General features: G+C 36.9%; 1 protein-coding gene across 1 annotated transcript in view; it reads right to left on the reverse strand.

Annotated features, from left to right (window-relative positions):
* Nucleotides 1–2,008: 2,008 nt before the first annotated feature.
* Nucleotides 2,009–23,285, reverse strand: part of LOC127453802 (microtubule-actin cross-linking factor 1, isoforms 6/7-like) — a 47,062-nt gene continuing 25,785 nt past the window's right edge. The window contains exons 16-28 of the mRNA XM_051720496.1: nt 20,673–20,867; nt 20,384–20,509; nt 20,140–20,283; nt 19,776–19,964; nt 18,177–18,291; nt 17,892–18,058; nt 14,999–15,161; nt 14,743–14,897; nt 14,575–14,649; nt 14,361–14,478; nt 12,391–12,557; nt 12,109–12,226; nt 2,009–5,838 (exon numbers count right to left, since the gene is read on the reverse strand). Of these exons, the coding sequence (XP_051576456.1) occupies nt 5,813–5,838; nt 12,109–12,226; nt 12,391–12,557; nt 14,361–14,478; nt 14,575–14,649; nt 14,743–14,897; nt 14,999–15,161; nt 17,892–18,058; nt 18,177–18,291; nt 19,776–19,964; nt 20,140–20,283; nt 20,384–20,509; nt 20,673–20,867 (1,758 nt within the window). The 3' untranslated portion in view covers nt 2,009–5,812. The remainder of the gene's footprint in view (nt 5,839–12,108; nt 12,227–12,390; nt 12,558–14,360; nt 14,479–14,574; nt 14,650–14,742; nt 14,898–14,998; nt 15,162–17,891; nt 18,059–18,176; nt 18,292–19,775; nt 19,965–20,139; nt 20,284–20,383; nt 20,510–20,672; nt 20,868–23,285) is intronic.

Raw genomic sequence — 23,285 nt, forward strand, 5'->3', positions numbered from 1 at the left:
CGGTACATATGGACTAATTTATATTATTAAACTTGACTAATTCACAAAGGCAGAGAAAATACCTGTATTGCCTACAACTGATGATGAAGATGAGGGATATGACAGGGATGTGTTTAGCAGGGTGATGAATTCTGTTTTAAGTGTATCTCTTCACTCTAGTGAGTAGTTCTGTTAGCATTACACACAAAGCATTTTTTCCTGTACCTGCCATTCTTGCCAAAGGTGCTGCTTTATAAAGGCATGCCACGATGTGACGAGACAAAACTAGATCGCTCCATTAGCTAGGTTTCCATCAAAATGTTTAGCAGTTTTTAAGCACATTTCTAAAAATTTGACTAAAGAAAATACGTATCGTTGCACGTTTCCATCCACTACATCATGCGCGTTATCTTGAGGGAGCCGCCTTGTCATGATGGAGCAGCTGAATGAGCTCCTTGCTTCGGGGAGAGTTTTATTTGCAGGATTGGAGTAATTGTACCTCATTTTATTAAATGCTGCCAGGAGACACCACAGAATAAAGTGTGATATCTGATATAACGAGGGCTGAAATTGATGCAATGCCCACACGCTGCTAGCCTCCACATACATGGGAATGCCTGCGCTCAAAACTGTTCTGGTGGATTATGAGGACCCAATTTAAAGACCAGCTGTGGGTTAAACACTTCTGAATTCCAAAGGCTATGCATGAAGAATTGTGTGCCAAGATCGAACCTTTCGTTGGGCTAGTCACATCAAGCTATCGCACACTCAAAACACGTGCATGAATGGTCAAAACAAGCCATCGTTTTGCGAATAATCTGTTTCCATCACCTTAATGCACATTTTAAAAATGCGAAACTCAAGAAATCCACCCCCTCCTAGCATATTACATTTTATGCGAATTTTGAGTTTATTCGCATATCAAGCGTTTCCATTCAAGATTTCTAATGTGCAATTTGAAAATGCAGGTTAATAAAGCTGTACAAATGGAGAAAAGTAGCGCTGCCATGGCAATACTGGCAATACTGCTGATGGCGGCTATGTATATACTGCAAAAGTGTGAAGATGAGCTACAGTTTGGATTTGTTTGGCTGCATCGCCTTGCCTCTAAACATTTATTTGTAAACTGGCCCCAAATATATTTGGACACTTAAGTTACATTTAAAAATGAATGAATGTCAGTATATCAATACAGTAGTTGTAATTCATCACATTAAATATGGACCTGTTTCACTGTCTTGGCCCAAAAATGGGGTATAATTATTTTATAGGCTGGGTGGCAATAAAACACTATAAACTTTATTAAGTGAACAGGAATCGAAAAAATTAAACCCATTCAATAAATAATTAAAAAAGAATTATGAAATCATTAACAGTTTCATAAATCCTTATTCATACAAGTCCTTGAATTGATTCAATCCCAAGTGAATAAGAAGTATAGTTTACATTACAGTCCGGTCAACACAGGGGGTCAGGAATTGCCTGGTTAGCTGGCAGAACAAAACCCTGTGATGTCAAAAAGCATATTTCCCCATTGACGGCCATTCAAAATCAGTCATGTATACCGAGGACATAAAAACATTTCAATAAAAACTTTAAATCATAAATATTTCATTACATTATAAGCTTAAACGTATTAAGTTAATAATGTACTACAACACAGATTAAAACTTACATGAACAGTTTCTTCTCTTTAAATTCCCAGCTGGAGAACCATTCGGCATTCACTTTGTACTTGCTTGTTTTGATTATTGGGGGTGTTACCTCCACCTCATCACCCCCCAGAATCTACGCCCCTGATTGGAGTAAAAACATTTATCTTCTCCTCAAACTGTAGTGAAGTCAACAGAAACATTATAAAGAAAAAATATTACAAACATCTACTAAATACGGTATTTTTACACCGCCAGCATAATTTTTATGAACATCTAGTTGAATATTCTGAATTGAAAGCACTTTATACACAGCATTCTATAAAACATTTTATTTCAGAAATGTATAATTACAAGAAATTTGATATGTTGTGACATTCCTCTACCTAAAGACCTAAAAGTAATGCTGCACTCAAAGAGATCTAGGTAACCATATTTTACATTATCAGAGATATACAATATAGCAAATAAGCAATAATGCTTCTGACCGTAACATTATTAACAGGATCAGAGATTTACAGTACATAATAGGTGCATAGCAGAAGAGGATATCTTTCCAGTGTTGAAGAAATTACATAAACCAGCATTTATAATGTCATTTGTGAATGTCATGGATGATCACAGACAAACAGGTGAGGAGAATACCTGTCCTTACAGTGCTACAGCATCTATTGCAATGAAATGGAGTTTGAGCGTCAAATGGATTTTGCATAGACCGTCATTTAGAGTCCAGTTGACTACAGACACTGGCATTCCTTGATCACTTCTAAATAATAACACTGACCACCTTAACTTGAAAATATATGTGCCCAATATTGGCTATATTACTTTTGTTATTATCTTTTGAAGTTTTTCAATATTAAAAGGAAGAGCTTACATAAAAATTTACATTTTGTTAATATTTACTCACCCTTTTGTCATTCCAAACTGCTTTGTTTTTAATTTTGTTCTTCTAGGATCACAAAAGGAAAACTTTTTGCAGCGCTTTTCCATACAACAACAGTTCATAGTGACCTCATACTGTAGTCAAGCTCCAAAAATGACAAATCACACCTTAAAAGTACCCATAAAATGTGTGAATTATATGCGTCTGCTGAAGCCATACAATAGCTTTGTGTAAAAAAAAAAAAAAAAAAAAAAAATACCAAAGTGTTAGTTGTTATTCATTGATAATCTTCCCCCCCACCAAAGCTTTGAAATGATTTGTGTTCAGTTTTAAAAATGGTGTGCCTAAGTAACACACTAGGTTTGTAGGTCACTGAGGCCAAATGCTATCCGTCATGGAAAACCTGGAAATATAAGGGAATTTTAAAATGGTGAAGTTGTAGACATTTTTATAGTGAGTATATATTTTTCTAATTTTCCTCTGCTCTTAAAAATATCTCATCAACTACATAATGCTCTTGTGTAGAGTAAAACCTGCTTGCAAGCCACAGTGATTTGTGAACAAATTGTTCTTTTGAGTCAGTTCTTGTTAATAAATAGGTCAAAATGGTTCACAAATTGGTCTGAAAGATTCATTAGCTAATCCGTTTGAATTAAAATTATTTTACTTAAAAAAAAAAATTATCCAGTAACCACAAATGCCTGGAAAGGTCATGGAAATGTCATGGAATTTCATTAGTCAAAAAGTGTGGGAAACGCATGGCTTCAGAAGATGCGATTGTTTATTCGTTAAATTCTTCTTTTCTGTTGCAAGAAAAAAATAACTGCATACAAGTTTGGAACGACATTACTTTTTTTGGGGGGAGGGGGTTGAACTATTCCTCAAAATTTCTTCAGAGGATTCTCAGTTAGGACAACACAACAAACAATATACTCAATGAATGGATACGTTGCTCATCAAATGCTGTAATCCTAAACTCTCAAAACCCATTTCAAACTGCTTATGCATTAAATTAAAAGACACACATATTTGATATGTAATTTGAATCAAATGCTTCTACCATAACACTTGTACAATAGTACAATAATTCAACCCAAGACAATCAACAAAAGGTTTGAGCAAAACATTTATATAGCAGACTTTGCCCTGAGCAGAACACAATACAAAAGCATGTCATATCAATGTGGTTTCATTTGGATCAAAAACAGTCAAAAGTAAATAAAATAAAAAAACAGCTGGCACTGAAAAAGGAGCATTTGTCATGGTGTATTATGTCAGGATAATCTCACGGAGACCTACACTTTCATATCCTCACAGAAGTTATTAGAACTGATCACATGATTACTTAAAATAAAATAAAATAAAAAAAAAACATTATTTAGGGAAGAATTTGAAAAAGAAAATCCTACAAGTTACTATGATATTACACTAAAATACAGTACATTTTACTGACATTGGGACATAAAAGAAGGGAAACAAATGAGTCATATCTAACAATGAAATGGAATTAACTAAGTCTTAAATTAAAGCCCCCATGAAATCGATTGATGAGTTTTTTAACCCTTTCGCACGTACAATCAAACTGGTGTGTTTACACTAGTCTGGGCTCAGACACGTACGATCAAACCTGTATGATCTGCATTCGTGGTGCTGTTTACCAGTAAAAGAGGGACTGAAGCGGTTGTCATAATGAACCAGCTGCTCAAATAGTCTTTTCAACATCACAATATCTTTATTTTTATATGTTACAAACATTCAAACAATCACCTAAAAAAAGTTTAAAGCCGTTACCGTCAGAGCGCACTGTTTTGATACAGCGATGCAGCCATGTTTTCTGACATCAAACAAAGAATATACAAACTAGTTTGTCTACTCGAGCCTTCTCCCATTCCATCCGTCACTCATTCTCACCACTTCTGGTGCTGGGACAGTGGAAGGGCTAGTTTTTAGAACCTTCTAGGCTTAACGAATTAAGAATGCCATGCTACATTGCACATAAACAATATGGCGCCACGCATAGCCGGCAAGCGCATTCACGATCACATCTTATCTATCATAATAAATCATTATAAACATCGAAAAATCACATTATAAACATCGAAAAATCACATCATATGTTTGATAATATATAATCTGTCCTCCAGTGCATCTGCTGTGAAGTGTAAGGTAATTTTTTTAAAATTACAGCACGGATTAAAGAACTCATGCTGGGGGATCCGTACAGGAGAAACTCACGTGCGAAAGGGTTAAGTTGACGTTTATTATTGAAAATGTATTATTCCTGTTGTGGGACATATTGAAGGGCATGGTGATTTTTTTAGCCTTTAGTCTGCGTCACAGCCATGAACCATGACTAACTACATGCTATCGCTAATCAGAAGTAGGTATTAGGGAGGGACATTGTCTTTCAAGAAAGCCTTTTATTGTCAAATAAAAAAGTGCAAGATGAATCATCAATATTTTTGGACTGATTTCCCAAAAGACTGTAAAAAGTGTGAAGAATCTGCTAAAGGATAGTTTTTGTTTTTTTTTAACTAAAAAGCCACAAAATTCCAATTTTGATTTCATGGGGTCTTTAAATGCATTCTCTAGACTACACCTTGAAGTAGTCTGGTATTCCAAATCTGAGTATATTACAGCCAAACTTCCAAAAAACAATAAAATGGACCCCTAAACCAGTGCTTTATATAAAGACAGAAGATATTTTTAAAGCCTACATTAGAAAGGCCTAGATTTGTTTGTTTTTTTGGTTTGCATCACCATCTGTGGGGTGTCTTATCTTTATTCATTTGTGTGTGTGTGTGTGTGTGTGTTTGAACACTTAATTATGAAAAGGTTGGTTAAATAAACGAATATAAAATGGCAGTGGCCTTACTTATACTGTGACAATGCAGAGTAGGATAAAACACTCACCCTTACACCAGGAAACTAAAGAATATAATGACCTCTGTGCATATATCTTGTTTAAAGCACTAAATAAGCTGTAGACGTGCTTTTCAAACCCATGCAAAACATTCTGGTGGTCTCTCATTACTATTAAGACCATTAGTAAAAATAAAGTCTGTGGAGCAGAACAGTTCAGTGGCATAATAGTAACAAAAAGACCTGGCATAATATTTGATTGTTGGTCCAGACACACCTAAGATCACTGGTAGTAGGACACATGTCTTGATGGAAATCTGACGTTTGGCCACTGATCTAAGGCCGGCAGTTTTGGCCTTTCCATCGATTCGGGCCTCAGTAAAGTAAGGAATTCCATTTTGGTTGCTCTCATGGTGTGAGGGACAGAAGATGGTCATGTGGGTGCTCTCTCAGCCTCTTCTAAAGAAAAATATAGCACAAATTCACTCTGACCTTCATATTGTATTAATGAGAGTCATTTTAAAATACTTTCTCCTATGCAGAGACATCTAGAAGTAAGCCATTGTTAGGCTGATTCCCCTAAAAGTGTAAACAATGTGGCACTAACAAAATTGCTCAACAATTTTACAGAGCAACATTGGCTCAACCAATGGTATGAGTTTGGGGCGAGACCCATCTCTTTGTCTGACCAGTTTGAAAACAGTCATTATTATTTGCAATTTCGTTTGGTGCGCTATTGGCGTAGAAATTACACACTTCACCTTTTAAAAAAAAGCTAAGATGTAAATGCACACTGTTGCAGAGCTACATAGTTTGAGATGATTTTAAAATACATATTTAACCAAAAATTACAATTCTGCCATCATTTAATCACCAAACCCATCTGACTTTCAAAGATGATGTTAGACAGAATGTTCAGTCCAGTCACCATTCACTTTCATTGTATGGAAAAAAGATGCAATAAAAGTGAATGGTGACCAGTGTTGGGTTAGTTACTCAAAAAGTAATCCACTACATTACTTCATTACTCATCTTAGATTGTAATCAGATTACTGACATTACTTATTGAAAAGTAATCACATTACTAATTATGCTTAACAAATTCAAAACAATGTCTGTTTTTTTCTCCTTGTTCGTTGGGGTATTTACACATGATCACTTCATGCAATTTTGCTGATCGGAAAGGCCACGTCCACATCTGAAAACAGCGTTTTCATTTTCGAAACGCTCTCCGTTCACACTGCCCTTTCAAGTGTTTTCCAAAAGTTGCTTGTTTACACTAAATATATGACAACGCTTAAATCTCCTTCCTGTGAAACGAAAAAAAAAAAAAAAAAAAAAAAAAAAAAAATCGCAGTTCCATGTATGGAGATAGAATTGTTTCTAATTCAGAGACAAATGGAAAGAGATTCACAAATAGAAAGTTGGTTCACAAATAAATTGAATGAGATCCACAAATAAATGTAAGGAGTTTCACAAAAATGAAATTAATTCACAAATACAAAGAATGAGATTTACAGGAGTCACGTTGCGCCATACGAGGAGCGGACGTGTAAGTGGCGAGCTCTGCGCACTTTGCTAGTTTTTGATTTTTTGTATTGGTGAGATTCGATACACCCTACTACATATCTGTTCTTCGACATCAACATGGCAAAGAATTCAAAATCCTCGGGCTCTGGAGATATTAAAAGACACTTACGTGCTCAAGCTGAAACCTCAGACAAGCATGTCTCTGATGCTGACGAAGGTTGTTGCTGACTTAAGCGGATCTTGCTGTAATACGTCGATTTATTACTGCGATGGGACAAGAATCGGTAATGTCCAGAGACAGATCAATTATCTGGAGTCATCAGAGAGGGAATTAGCTGCTAATCCACTAGCGACCAAGATAGATTTGCAGGCCCCGATCAATTCTGGCCAAATTTCTGAGATCATCCAATAAAGATCTTGTGTTGGCGAGGAGCAAAGGAAAGCTTTCTTGGAAGCATCACAGCATTTTCTTGTTCCCAGACTTTGCAGATTTGAAAGATATATATATATATATATATATATATATATATATATACACACTCACTGAGCATATACTCGAATGTCTGAGGAGGCTGGGTGCCATTTTGTTTCATTTTGTGTTCGTTCCGCCTAGCGGCTGGAGTATGTTTTGTGGAATAACACTCCTTCAAGAACCTTTTGCATCGACGAAGGGTCGCTTTTACACTGAAGTTCCCGGCCAAATTGATAATAGATACTAAGGATGGCTGCAAAATATTTACATGCCCACAACAAGCGATGTATATCATAAAATCAATGGACTGAGGAAGTCATGGTGTGTTTCTCACATGCCTCCAAGTGACCTGACTCACTGAACATACACTTGACCGTCCGAGGAAGCTGGGCACCTTTTTTGTTTCTTTTTGTGCTGGTGCCGCCTAGCGGCTGGAGTTTGTTTTGTGGAATAACACTCCTTCGGGACAGTTGTGGATGAATCTGCTCATTCTTTGTGTTTATGCCTCCTATTGGATGGTGTTTGTTTCATGGAGTATTTTTTGCAGGACAATGGAATGATTAGGTCATCTCCTGTACTCATGAAACAGCCAGCTCACTGAACATTCGTTTGACTGTCCGAGGAAACTGAACGGCTTTATTATTTTATTTTATTATTATTATTTTTTTTTGCATGCTGGTTCCGCTAGCAGCTGGAATTTGTTTTGTGGAGGAACACACCTTCGAGACAGTTTTGTGAATGAATCTACACGTTCTTTGTGTTTATTCTGCCTATTGGCAGGAGTTTGTTTTATTGATTATTTTCCGTTATGTAATTCTGTCTCACAAAATTTGTACAGGAACACCAGACTTGAGTAATCCGATGGCAAAGTTGTCGCAGGGACTCTCGTAGGTGTACATGGACTGTTTGAGTTTAGAGGGATGGACGCCGGTTGGCGCTGTCGTGTGCCGGGTTAATGCGCACATTTTTCTTTTTTCTGTTTGTTTGGTTTGGGGGGAAGTTCGGGGTCTGACTGTGGCACTAATGTTGGAATGTGGTCTTTATAATTGTATTTTTGACACACAATATATTTTTTCTAATATGTCAAAATGTCAAATGTTAATATGAGTGGATTGTCTCTCTCCATGTGGAATGTGAATGGGTTGGGGCACCCCATAAAAAGAAGGAAGGTTATTTCTTTTCTTAAATGTAAGAAATATGATATAGTGTTTCTTCAAGAAACACATCTTTCCCCGCAGGAAGCTGAAAAATTTGTGAAGATATGGGGTGGACATGTTTTCTTTAGTGCTGGCTCAAGTAAGAGCAAGGGAGTCATTACACTGATAAGTAAACATCTACAATTCAAATGTCTCAAACAGATTAAAAATAAAATAGGAAGAGTCATTATTGTTTTAGCTGAAATTCAAGGGCAAAGGTTGATTTTGGCTAATATTTACGCATCTAACGCTGAAGATCAGGGCTTTTTTATAGATCTTGAAGGGATGTTGCAAGCCGCTGGCACCCCTCATGATATAATATTGGGAGGAGACTTTAATCTTTTGATGGACTCAGTCCTTGATCATAGTGAAGCGAAAGTGTTTAAGCCCCCTAGAGCAACATTGACGCTTCACAGGATGTGTAAATATCTTGGTCTTACAGATATTTGGAGACTTTTAACCCATCTGGTAGGGACTATACATTTTTCTCATCAGTCCATAAAATTTATTCTAGTACAAATTATTTTATATATATATATATATATATATATATATATATATATATATATCTAAGTCCCTCATTTCATCTGTTGTTGATTGTTCAGTTGGAGACATCTTAGACTCAGATCACGCCCTGGTGAGTTTAGAGATGTTGTCACATATGGAGAAAAATAAATCATATAGTTGCCGCTTTAATGTATCCCTTTTGCAAAATCCTGATTTTCAACAAACGTTAAAGGCTGAAATCAGTGTTTATATGGAGACCAACTGGTCCTCAGTATCCTCTGTGGGCGTGGCTTGGGAGGCACTTAAGGCGGTTCTTAGGGGGTCAGATCATACAGTATGCCTCATTCATCATAAAATCCAAAGCACGAGAACTCGTGGATTTGGAAGGGAATATTAAAAGTGCAGAGGCAGAGCTGAAGTGCCGAATGTCGTCTGATGGCCTCAGAAAATTGACCTGATTGAAATACAGATATAATACTATTTTGTCACGGAAGGTGGAGTTTTGGCTATTCAGGGCAAGACAGTCATACTTTGAGTCGGGGGACAAAGCAGGGAAGCTTTTGGTTAGATATATAAAACAGAGAGTGTCTTTTTCTACCATTCCCTCAGTGAAATCTGCTGTTGGTGAAATTTTTACCTCGGCCATTGATATTAATAATGCTTTTAAAGAATTCTATCTTGATCTTTACAGTTCCACGTCTTTGTCTACTGAGGAAGATATTAGACATTTTGTGGAATCAATAGAACTCCCTAAATTGACGACTTAGCAAAAAAATTCTCTTGATTCAGAGATAACCTTGGAGGAGCTTGATGAGGTAATTAAGGCCTTACCTACAGGCAAGGCTCCGGGGCCAGATGGTCTTGCCGCTGAATTTTTTAGATCTTATGCTACAGAACTGGCTCCACTTTTGTTAGAAGTATATACAGAATCATTAAAGAATGGAAAGCTTCCTCCAACAATGACACTAGCCCAGATCAGTCTGATTCTTAAAAAGGACAAAGATCCAAGCGAGTGTAAAAGTTACCATCCAATTTCCCTGATCCAGCTATACGTAAAAATATTGTCAAAAATTCTGGCTAACCGATTAAGTAAAGTTATGACATCTCTTATACATATAGATCAGGTGGGGTTTATTCGGGGCCGCTGCTCTTCTGATAACATTAGGCATTTCATCAATATCATGTGGTCAGTGGCAAGTAATCGGACTCCGGTCGCTGCCATCTCACTTGATGCCGAAAAGGTGTTTGATATGGTAGAATGGGATTATATTTTTTAGATTTTGGAAATATACGGGTTCGGGAATACTTTTATTGGATGGATCAAGTTACTATATAGACACCCGGTAGCGGCGGTGCAAATAATTGGATTAATTTCAGATTAGATATCCCTCTGGATAGGGACACCCAGCAGGGTTGCCCTCTTTCCCCATTATTATTCTGTCTTGCCCTGGAACCATTATCAGCCACGATAAGAAAGGAGGATGATTTTCCAGGGGTGGTGGCGGGAGGTGTAGCGCATAAGCTTTTGCTTTACGCAGATGATATTTTATTATTCGTCTCTGACCCTACTAGATCTATGCCTTGCCTCCCCAGAATTATTAATTCCTTTTCTAAGTTCTCGGGATACAGAGTCAATTGGTCTAAATCCGAAGCTTTGGCTCTGACAGCGTACTGTCCAGTAACGGCTTTCTAGCCGGGCACCTTCCAGTGGCCCAAACAGGGCATTAAGTATTTGGGCATTTTATTCCCAGCAAATTTGTCTGATTTAGTTAGAGTTAATTTTGACCCCTTAATAAAAAGGTTTTCGAGCGATGTGGACAGGTGGGCTTCATTACATTTATCTATGATTAGGAAGATTAATGTTATTAAAATGAATTGTATTCCAAAAATTAACTACCTGCTACAGTCTCTCCCTGTAGATGTCCCCTCTCTTATTTCAAGCAATTTGATAGCAAAGTGAAGTCCTTCATTTGGAATGGTAAGCGTCCAAGATTACATTTTAATAAGTTTCATTGACCGATTGACAAATGTGGGCTAGGCGTACCCAAACTTTTGTTTTATTATTGTGCATTCGGTCTCAGACATTTGGCTCACTGGTCACTTCCACATGAGAGAGCCCCTCCCTGGTTTTGTATTGAATGGGAAGTTCTTGCCCCTATTTCGCCATTGCAAAGCCTGTCTATCAAACAAGTTGGAAAAGTTAAATTACACCCCGTTATCTCGCATTTGCACTCGGTATGGACAAAAGTGTCCAGAGTGTTTAATTCTGACATTTATTTATGTTACCTCAAGCATATGGCAGAACCCTAAATTATGTATTAATAAGTCCCATTTCTGCTGGTCAGAGTGGATTGGGAGGGGGTTTACTACACTCTGTGACCTATATGAGAGTGGAGTGCTGAGATATTTTTGAAAATTTGGTTCAACATTTTGGGATTCCCAGATCTCGGTCATAAATTTTGGGGATAAAAACTGGGTTCTGACCAGCATTATGGTGGGCAGGCAAATTATTTTAAGGAGATGGAAGTCAGATAGGGCACCCTCATTTCCAGAGTGGTGTGCGGAGATGGGGAGAGTAGCTGCTTATGAAGTAATGTCAAGCAGAAGACTGGGGGTTCAGAATTTATTCAACAGGAAGTGGAAAAATATTTGTTTTCAAACTAAAACGTATTAGTGTAGACTCTGGAGGTGGTTTGGAGACACATTCCAAACATGACTCGGACAAGTTTAAATGCATCTGGTTGTTCAAGTCACATGTAAACCACCTAAGCGGCACTATGTCAGCATATAGAAAATGTGGCACAGCTGCTAGTGATTGTTTGCACAAGACACAAATAAATACATTAAATAATAAAAATAAAATAAAAGGAGACACGTTGTAGGAGAGACAGAACGTTTCTTCATTCATTTTAACTAAAACTAAACACTGAAAATAAGCGCAAATGCTGCACATGGACATATCTTGCCCCTTGACAGAATTTACATTTTGGGATAACTATCTAGCTAGCTAACTAGCACACAAACCTGAAGGTGAAGGCGAGTAATCGTCTCCTCCGGCAGAGAAACAGTCAGTTCCCAGTGCAGCAATCGAGCTCCTGGGCCGTATACACCTCTCACCTGAGAAACTTCTGCGCAGTAGCGCCTGTATCAGGACCAAACAGAGATACTAGATCAAAATCTATAGCAGGGCTTGTAGACTAAATACAGAAATACACATAGGAGGGTAATTGACTTTCATCCTAAAAACTCTATAAGGTTTTAGTATCATTGCAATGAGCCCTGCATGTTAGATGTTAGATGGTGTACCTTGCGGCTGAGGGGGCTGCTGGGAGCTGAGGCACTGCTATATAAACTAAGACTGGAGTTGGATCTGCTCACAGTCAGACCTTTAGCGCTTCCTCTGCGGCCTGACACCTTAAAAGTGTCTGGAGAGAGATACTTTTCCTTTATCTTCAGGTTTGTGCGTCCTTTTACTGGATGTGAAGAAAGAGAATAATTAGTGTTTCATTCAGAATCTCATAATAATGTTGATTAATTTATTGATTGAATTTAATTTAGTTTATTTACATTTGCAGTGATTGATTAATGTTTTTCAGTAGCTGAATAGCAAAAACTTTAGTGTAATGAATAAAGAATAAATCTGCTGAGAAAACATTTAGTGTGTTTTGTAGTAGATAGCAACTTCCTCTTGTTTTTCTTCAGTAATCCTGTTTTAGTAATTTGCTCAAACATAATCAAATCATTAAAACCATATAAATAAAAAGAAAAAGTAAACGATACAAACAACAGTGCACAAATTAGTTCAGTAGCCGGGGGAAAGTTTGCCGTATTGTTCAGTGGTTCTAGTGGGAATGGCTAGGTTGGTGTGAGCTCCGGAAATTGGATAAACTAACTAAATGAAAAATGTCTGGAAACATTTCTGGCCTTTTTCTGTTTGATAAAGGCTTTAAGCAGTTTAAAAAAATAATATAAAAAAAATCACTAATCACATATCATTATATATTCTAATGCCTTGTCTGCTTAACAATGGCATCTACAGCACCCATTAAAGCTGTGCAAACTGGGAACTGCATTTTCTCACAAAAATACTGGATCAAACTACCCTTATGAAAATTTGCCACAAACTCACCACTGATAATTTTCAAATGCAAATGAGCTTTTCAGCAAACTTGTGGCAAATTGTCCATTGTTGCCAAAGGCTTGCCGGAGATTCACCACTACCGGCGAAGAGCTGCAAACTTCTGGCAAACATTTGCGGTGAATCAAAAGCTCATTTCCATGTGAAAATAACGAGCAGCAAATTTGCTACAAGTTTGCAGCAAGTTTGCGGCTAGTTTTGATTTTTTAAAGAGTAATTATACAACCGTTCCGGTCTCGTTGGATCGATTTTCAACAGCACTGGGAAGTTTCACTATTTGTTTCACTACACTTCTCAGTGTTTGTGGCTTTCAATTCATCGTTCATTTAAATTTCTTACCCTAATTTGTTCAGTGACCATTCCTGGAGATTGCATATTTACACCAGTAGACGGCAACAAATGTGCAACTTTTATGCTATGAGTGAGTCGTTTAATCGCTGGCTCAAGTGATTTGTAAAAAAAAAAGTCACTAACCATGGAAACAATGAAAGTCAATGAGAACGTTTGATGGAATTTCGTGGCCAACGGAATTCTCGTTAATTCAAACTCCAACTGTCAAATATTAAAATGTAAACAAACTCCAAAGGCCTTTAATCTGCTTTAAGTTGCTCGCGTTTTCTATCCATCTCTCCATCCATCCATCCATCCATCTATCTGGTAGTTTATCTATCTATGTAACAGTCTGTCTGGATATCTATATAGCTATCTGTTTGTCTTACTGTAATGTCTGTATAACCATCAAACTTCAAACTAGTTAAAACTTTCAGACAAAGCTTTGTCAAGCCAACATAGAAGTTTAATATTATTTACTTGTTTGTTGGACTGTTGTATAAAAGCAATATCACACTCGCAAACATGCTGTTGTTCTCTATATCAGCACGGCTGTGATTACCTGCGGCCTCATGCGTACAGCTAAATCAAAAGTATGATTGTGAGTGTGATATTGCTACATACAGTTCACAGTCATTATGACATTAAATTGAACATAATTTTAAATTTGGGAATTAAAGTTGCTCTCGTCATGCAATATTCAGTAGTCAGAGGTACACAGATTTCTATGGACCAAACCAATCAATAACATCTGATGTTCCGGCCACAACTGCTTTGATCTAGAATGTGGAGATATTAAAATATTCACCTCTACAGGGATCATTCTTCACCAGAAACTCATCTAGAGCCGTCCACCCACCACCAACTCGCACCATCAGAGTGCTTCGTAGAATACGAACCATTCGCAGCTGCTGAGAGTCTCCAAACTAAAGAAAAATCACAGATTGAACTGTCAGTTAGTGATAAATCAACAGCTGAAATAGCATAAATATTGTTCACACATACAATAGATTTCCACTCACCCTGTAGCGGTTTGCACTAATTTGCTCTACTTGAAATCTCTTTGGACAGTTGCACTGAGATACCTGCCGACTCACCTGCAGAATTATTTTTTTTGGTTAATCATCTTACAATAATACTCAGTATAGGTAAGAGTGCATTAAAACAGTTTTAAACTAAACTACAAGTACCTCCTCATTGATTTGGTCAGCATCTATCGTCTTTCTGTAAGGATCTCGGCTTGGGTGGAGGGCACTCACAAATTCATAGTAGTCAATGTAGCCATCACCATTAACATCAAATATGTTAGCAACCGCAGTCATTTCCAGGGAGTTGGTGGGGAATTCTATTAATAAACAAAGATAATTAATGTCATCAGAAATGTAAATGAAATCAAATGAGTCAAAGCACAAAATCAGTAACCAAGAGTGTAATAGCTGTGCTCACTAGAGGCCAGAACATTGTCGATGAACTCCTTGTGGCTGATTCGGCCATCCTGATCTCGATCAATGGTACGGAAAACATCCAAAATCCGGGATTTGAGGTGACTGATCCACTGCATATACCTTTTCCGCCAGATGTTGAAGTCAAAGTTTGCAAACTCTTCCAACTAGAGGTACAAAAGGGATGATTCTTAGGCAAAAATACAACATACAGCTTCAGCTATTGAAGAACTTAAAGGAATAGTTCATTTGAAACTTAAAATTCTGCCATTATTTACTTTCCTTAATGCTTGTATGCTGTTTTTTTTCCCGTTGTACACAAAAGGAGAATTTTTAAGAATCACCAGGCAGTTTGTTTCCATACAACAATGCATAAGTTACCACGTTTTTCAAGCTCTATAAAGCACAAAAAAACACCATCAAAATAGTTCATATGACTCATGCACTATATCCCAAGTCTTCTGAAGATATACGCTAAGTTTGTGTTAGGAACAGACTGAAATTTAGGATGTTATTCAGTGAAAATCTCCCCTTCCATGGCAGCTCTTCAATATCATTCTCTTCACATTTTACGCATATTCAAAATGATGTTCACTTATGGCACATATGAGAACCAATGGTCAATCAAATGGTGACCATTTCTGGAGATTGCATATTTACGCCAGTAGGTGGTGACAAATGAGCAACTTATGTTATAAGTCGTTTAATCGTTGACACGGTGTGCGCTTTACAAATTTGAACGCAAAGGGAAAGACTTTTAGTGACTAATGACTTAAATTTCAGTCTGTTCATCACACAAAGCTAATATGTGACTTCAGAACACTTGCCATATAGTAAGGGTGACCAGACGTTCTGGTTTACCCGGGACAGTCCTGATTTTAAGAGGTTCCGATGTCCTGACAATTCTCAAATTTTTTTTATTATGTTACCGTTTCAGCTGGTAGGCTCACTGCATTTTTTTTCTGAAATCAAATATCCTCATTGTCCTCCTCACTAGTCTCTGGTATCATTTGCAGAGAAGAGAAACAATTTCGTAACGTCGCACGTTGATTTGACACTACAAGTCTTTCAGCAAATGTATCTGGTTACCATGGCGATGAGGTCATGGGCTTGGTGCTCACGCTCTTTGTTGTCCTGTCGGTCAGCGCAAGTTACAAATGGCCAAATAAAATGTGTTTTCAACAACGAGCTGAAAGAAGCCGGTCCATTTCTTTGCGCAACACGTAAACATTTTGTTTTGCTGTGAATGTTCATTTCCCCATGGCTATGGAGGTAAATCAGACAATGTCACATTCAGACAGCTACACTGCACTTTTCACATCGAACAAGCACTTAAATGTTGAGATGTGGGGATTGTGTTTTGAATTTTAGGTTCCAATGTAGTGAATTTTGTGTTAAAATGTGTAACTGACATGACAAGTCATTTCATAATTACACATGGGACATCATATGACATCATATAGACAGAATAGGCTACATGGAATTTTCACATAAAAAAAGAAGCGAAAATGTGGTTAAATCGTGAAAAAATTAAAGTATACATTTTCACAAACTATATATACGGTTAAGTGCAGAAGTTTGCATACCCCTTTTGTTTTATACATTTTCACACCCCTTTCAGAATTTAGACAAATAAGAGATAAAAGATTTATTATTTTTTGTGTCAGAAGCTACATAACACAATATTTGATCTAGTTTACACAAATCATCCTGTTCAAAAGTTTGCATCTCCTTGGTTCTTGTGTTGCCTTCTTGAGCATCAAGGAATGATTACACCTTTTGTAATAATTGTGTATGAGTCCCTCAGTTGTCCTAAATGTGGATCTCAACATCATGTGGGAAGGGCTGAAATGTGCAGAAGATGCTGGAAAACCAAAGCATACGCAGGACCTGGAGGATTTTTCTTAAGAAAATTGGGCAGCTTCACTACATGAACAATTATTACACAAACAGTCATTGATCATCGAGAAAGCAACACACCATGTCACAGATTGACTTTGACCAAGGACTTTTGTTATGGAAGGGACTGAGAAAGTGCATATGCACATATTAAGAATCAAGGGAATGTAAACTTTTCAACAGGACCATTTACGTAAGTTCAGTTGCTATTTTGTCTTGTGGAATATATGTGAGTATCTGTTACGTTAAATTCTTCAGGGCAATTCTAATAAAAAAAAAAATAAAACATTTTTTTTATCCCACTTTATTTTTTGTATTTTTTTATGATAATAACTTTAAAAATCTGGTCACCCAACATACAGTGCACAAGTCGTATGGACTACCTTTTATCATAGTTTATGGTGATTGGAGCTTGAAAGCCATGGCTGTTGAACGTTAAAAAGAGCTGTGTGAAAATTCTTCAAAAATCTCTTCATTTGTGTTCCACAGAAAATGAACAGCATATGGTATTGGAACGACGTAAAGGTGGATATATTAAGAAAGCATTTTCAATTTTAGCTGAAATAAGATGCTTGGATAAATTCATTTTGTAAGCAGTATTGGGTGTAATCTACTATCACTACTATGAATCTGTAAGGTGCAGAATGTATGACTTGTGTGCGACAATGAACAAGAAGGAAGTACTTTTAATTAATTGAGCGGGAAAACAAAACATTTTCTGGGAAATTATTTTAAAGAGTACTTAAAAGTGAAGTAATTAGTAATGTGATTACTTTCCCCATGAAGTAATCAGGAAAGTAATCTAAATAGAATTGAGAGAAGTAATTAGTAATTTGTAGTGGATTACTTTGAGTAACCTACCCAACACTGTTCGTGAGAATCCATAATATACACATTATAGTGTCTACAGCGTAGAGCATGGTTTATTCATTAGAGATGATTTTGTGAGTTTGAATAAGTAATTTGAAATATCAAATGCGCAGATCAGACATCATCACCTCTTTCAGCTTCTGCAGATTTTCCTCCAGCTTGCACTGTCTGCTGTGGGCCAGGAGCCAGAGTTTCTGCCAATGACTGACCAGCTGACACATAAGAGGAGTTTGAGGGTCCAACTTCTCCAGAGGAAGAGGTACTGATGGCTGGGGCTTCGCTGTGCCTCTCCTTTCTATGCATATAACATAATCCAAGGAGGTTAACATTTAGTGGTGCTGTGACAGAATACCTGCACCCAATAATCCCATCAATGAACCACAGTTTTTCAGTAACCGTCCTTCTTTACTCACTTGTTGGTCCCTTGCGACTAGGAGAAACCTGCTGCTTAGGAACCAGCTTGTGTTTACAGGATTTTGTGGCATTCTCAACCTTTGGAACCTTCCCTTTCATCTCATCCATAAACACCTGCAAAGAAGAACGATATAACGTTTACTTACTGCTTCGTTATAAATTATTTCTATTACATCCTTATGGTTCCATTTTAATTTGGAACATTTTTTTATTCTCAAGCTCTTTAGAGGCCAAGTCCACACAATTATCGGTAAATTTATGCCTCATCCACACTAGAACACTGTTTTCCTCCACCGAAAACAGAGACTTTTAAAAACACTCTCCATAACTTCATAGTTGGAAAACTATGATGTTAAAAAACAGAAAACAGAGAATTCCAACGATAATAGATTAGTGTGGACGTGGCATGATGTTTTAAATATCCTAGAAACCATTTTTTTGAAAACAACAATAACTTATATGTAACATCAAGAACTTTTTGAAATATTTTTTGTGAAACCATACAGCCAGCTGAAGAACACTGTACAGCTGTGGGTCTAATATGGAAGCATATTAATGACAAATGTCTTTGAAAAAGAAAAAAGCACACTGAATTACACTAATTGGAAAAATAAATGCATTGAATTAACATTGCTTGCATTTTTTGGGGATGCAGTTTCATATGGTTATATCTTTAAGCTGTGAATATTTCAACTGAAAATATTTAGCACAAAATTTCATCATTACAAATTCAATAATAAAAATTCACCTTCCAAAATTCACATAAAAATGTCATTTCATCTAGATGAAATTTTTGAAAAAATGAATATTTTGGATGTGAACTTTGGAAGTTGAATATTTATTATTGAATTTTTAATGATGAAATTTTGTGCGAGACGGAAAAATTCACAGCTTAAATGAAATTGCATCCCCCAAAAATGCAAGCATTGATAATGCAAAAAAAAAATCAGTGTGCCTTTTTTGTTTTAAAGACATTTGTCATTAATATACTTCCAGAATATCTCCACTGCTTTTGCTTTAAGCGGCGACCCAACACAATACCAAATTTCTTAACTAAATAAAAGTAAACAAAATGTCAATGCATTTTGCATTGTTATTTTTTATTTTTTAGTCAGTTATTTAGCACAAATTGGAATCGATACAAACTATGTTCATTTTTGTTGCAAATGAACCTGTATTTAATTTTGTTTGGATCGTATTTTCTTTTAACTTGAGTAGTTTTGTTCATTGTTCTTGAGGATGACGGCATGTCACGCAAACTGTCCATGATGGTGTCTGCTTAATTTGGCAACATTCTACCCATTGACAAAATAGCACAGAGTTTGACTGGATGCACAACCTTTGACATCAGCAACAAAAGATATGGTAAAAATGTTCTTCTCCCTTTATGAATTTATTTAACTACATTTAGCATTGTTTCTTCTCTGCCATCCGTGTCACTATCAGAACAGATCCGCAACCCATTTTTGGGTTCTTTACAGTGAAAAATGTGTTTGATAGGAAGAGGTTTCTTGCTGAACCCAAGATGCAACAAAGAACCACTGAAGAACCTTTACATTTTAAGAGTGTGTTTAGAAGTCATTGGAGTATACTGTTACCAAGTGTTGAGTAATGAGCTCTGCAGTCAGCTCTATGTCCTCAGGCAATGCTTCCTGTTCTTTTAGACTTAGAGACTCTTCAGTGGAGGATATCCAGTCTAGTAGTTCCTGTACTTCCTTTCTCTCTGCCTCTAGAGCAGACAGCATGCTATGGATCCTCTCGGCCTGCTGCTTCGCCCACATCTGGACCTGAGGGATTCAATAAAAAATACTGTATAGTACACATGTACATAGAGGACACAGTCAGAAATGTACAAATTACAACACCAAAAGATAACTGTGAGAATACTTTTTTCATTTTGTCATCTTGTCTTATTCCTTTAATATCTCTGATATAGTAAACATATCTTCTAAATGTACTCACCTCTTCATAGCGAGTCTTTGAGATGCTGATCCATGATTTGATGGTGATGATCGAGTCAGGGTGACACGAGGACAGTATCTCTTCCCCCAGTTTATGAATGTTCTCCAGCATCATCTGCTGACCGTTCAAGGAACTCTTCGAGTCCTACGCATAATGCAGAGACACAAGCATAGGAAATGTGTTAAATGTATGTTCAATATGTTAAACCTTTTTGTTATGATAAGCTAGTCCATGTTCTCCATACCTGATGACGTGTACAAAATGCCAGAAGGGCTTCCTCTTCCTCAGGTAGCACTCCATATTTTAGAACCCTCTCAACATCTGCAAGATGATCCAGGAATGAGCGAATCATTCCATCAAACTCTTCCGCCTGTGAGGTGCACAGTGCATAATATTTAAGGATTGTCCAATATGTCTGAAAGTACTTTATGAGTACTGTTTGGAAACATTCATCACCAAAATGTAATTAAATGGTTTCCTATTATTAATAGGAAAATATTTTCCATGATATCATACATCATAGTGGAGAGTACCTGTTGAAGTGCTGCCTCTAGTCGAGCCTGTTTAGACACAGATAGTTTACACACAGCCTCCCAGCGGCCCTCCAACTCTTCCATTTGCTCCTGCAGCCAGTGTGCATCTGCTGTGCTGCTCCGTGTTAGATCCCTGACAGACCGTTTCAGAGTGCGGATACATCTAGCACGCTTCCCGAGCTCACGCTGGAACACCTACAGCCACAGAGACGGTATAAAAGGTTAAACCAGTGGTCTTGCTTCAGATAGTAAATCAAATCAAATCCCTTTATTGTCACTCAACCATATACACAAGTGCAACAGTGGGTGAAAGTCTTGGGTGCGGTTCCAAGCAACATAGCAGTATGACAATTACAATAAACATCTGATTTACACATAACACAGTTTACACATCTAAACACAGTTTACACAGTTTAGTACATTGGACATCAAGTGGTGACCCAACATAGTAACATTCAAAGGTGAACTACAATGTCCTTAAAATCAAACACTGAAATGTATTAATATTATCTTGAACTGCATAGGCCCCAACACTATGCAAAAATTGGAAAATTACCTAAATTTATAAATGCCTACTGAATTTGAATGGTTTCATGTTGTCATGTTGGCTTCTAATTTGGCTAGCTTAAACCAAGTGACATAAATGTGTGCCAAAATATTGTAGCGTTTAGCTGTGTTCAGATTCACAGGGTCCTTATGCAGTGTTCACTGCTCCATACACACCGAGCAGGGGATATCTATTGAAGTTTCACTTCATTTGACAAAATGTTTTCATTTGGAATCATCAAACACAGACAACACTTAAGTCACACAGTTTATTTGTTTCAAACAGGGGTGGACTGGGAAGAGAAATCGGCCCTGGATTTGAAATTAAAATTGGCCCAAAAAATGTGTGTGGGGGGATGTTGGTAGGTGCATAACGTGGCGCCATTTTGTGGCCCGTTCGGCCCCGTTTCGCGGTCGGCCCACTGGGAAAAGTCCCGGTTTTCTTAATTTTATACTTTGCTTATATGATATTATGCTTGGAATCAATTATAATCAGCTATGAAGTCATATTCATATATTCACATAAATGTAATCATTTATGTATACAGTCATGTCATCAATGTACTTGATAATACTCAAAATGTATGCAGGGATATTAAGTATTTCATTTCTTATTCAATGTTCAGTGACAATGTTTTTTATTACTCATGATACCTACCTAAGTGCTAGAATTAGTTAAGGTTATGATAAAAACCATTATGTCTTAAATAATACTGCTTATGCAGTTTAAGGCCATGAATGTCTTCGAGAATCAGGCTGAATGTATTTTTCTCTCTGTCAGAACAAAAACAATGAGATAAACCAGGTTCAGACAAACATCTTTTCTGCTCTTCTCTCCTTGCTCTCTGTATTGACTACATCTCTGAGGCCTCAGTCTATCTTAATAATTTCTTTTACTTACTTATTTCATTAGATGCAGGGGTGGAAAGAGTACTGAATAATAATACTCAAGTAGAAGTAAAAGAGTAGCTCATTTAAAAGTACTCATGAGTAGTAAGTATTGAGTACCAAGGTTGCAAAACATATGCCCCATTATAATGAACACTGTATGCCAACTTTTAAAATACATCACTTATCTATGATAAACACTACATGAATCTGATTCCAAAAAATAAAAGGGAGACATTATAACAGAAATGAAAAGATTAAAAAGTTATTTTCAATACACTGATCACCATTTTAAATCGTAATGTATGAAACAATTAAAATCAGTTTATGTGTAGGTTCTAAATTTCCCTTAATACCGACAGAGTGTAATTGTTATGCATAAAACATGTTCAAACAATGCAAGGAATGCAAAAAAATGCTAAATAAACAGGATCACTTGGCACATCATGTCCTGCACAATAGAGGAGGTAGAGCAGGCATGGGAAAAGTTGTATGGTACAGGTGTGGTCCATCATGCTTAAAAAGGAATAATTCACCCAAAAATGAAAATTCTGTCATCATTTACTCACCCTCATGCCATCCCAGATGTGTATGACTTTCTTTCTTCTGCTGAACACAAATTAAGATTTTTAGAAGAATATCTCAGCTCGTTTGGTCCATACAATGAAAGTAAATCGGTGCGAAAATATTGAAGCTCCACAAATCACATAAATCAGCATAAAAGTAGTCTAATCCATGTGACTCCAGTGGTTTAATCCATGTCTTCAGAAGCAATATGATAGATGTGGTGAGAAACAGATAAATATTTAAGTCTATTTTTTACTATTAATTCTCCTCCCTTCCCAGTCAATCTCCACTTTAACTTTCACTTTCTTCTTGTGTTTTTGGCGATTCACATTCTTCATGCATATCGCCACCTACTGGCCAGAGAGAAGAATTTCTAGCAAAAATGGACTTAAATATTGATCTTTTTCTCACCCACACCTGTCATATAAATTCTGAAGTCATGGATTAAACCACTGGAGTTGTATGTATTACTTTTATGCTGCTTTTATGTGCTTTTTGGAGCGTCAACATTTTGGCACCCCTTCACTTCATTGAATGGACCTACAGAGCTGAAATATTCTTCTAAAAATCTTAATTTGTGTTCTGCTGAAGAAAGAAAGTCACAGACAGATG

This window comes from Myxocyprinus asiaticus, chromosome 16 (genome assembly GCF_019703515.2).
Source record: "Myxocyprinus asiaticus isolate MX2 ecotype Aquarium Trade chromosome 16, UBuf_Myxa_2, whole genome shotgun sequence".
Lineage (NCBI taxonomy): Eukaryota > Metazoa > Chordata > Actinopteri > Cypriniformes > Catostomidae > Myxocyprinus > Myxocyprinus asiaticus.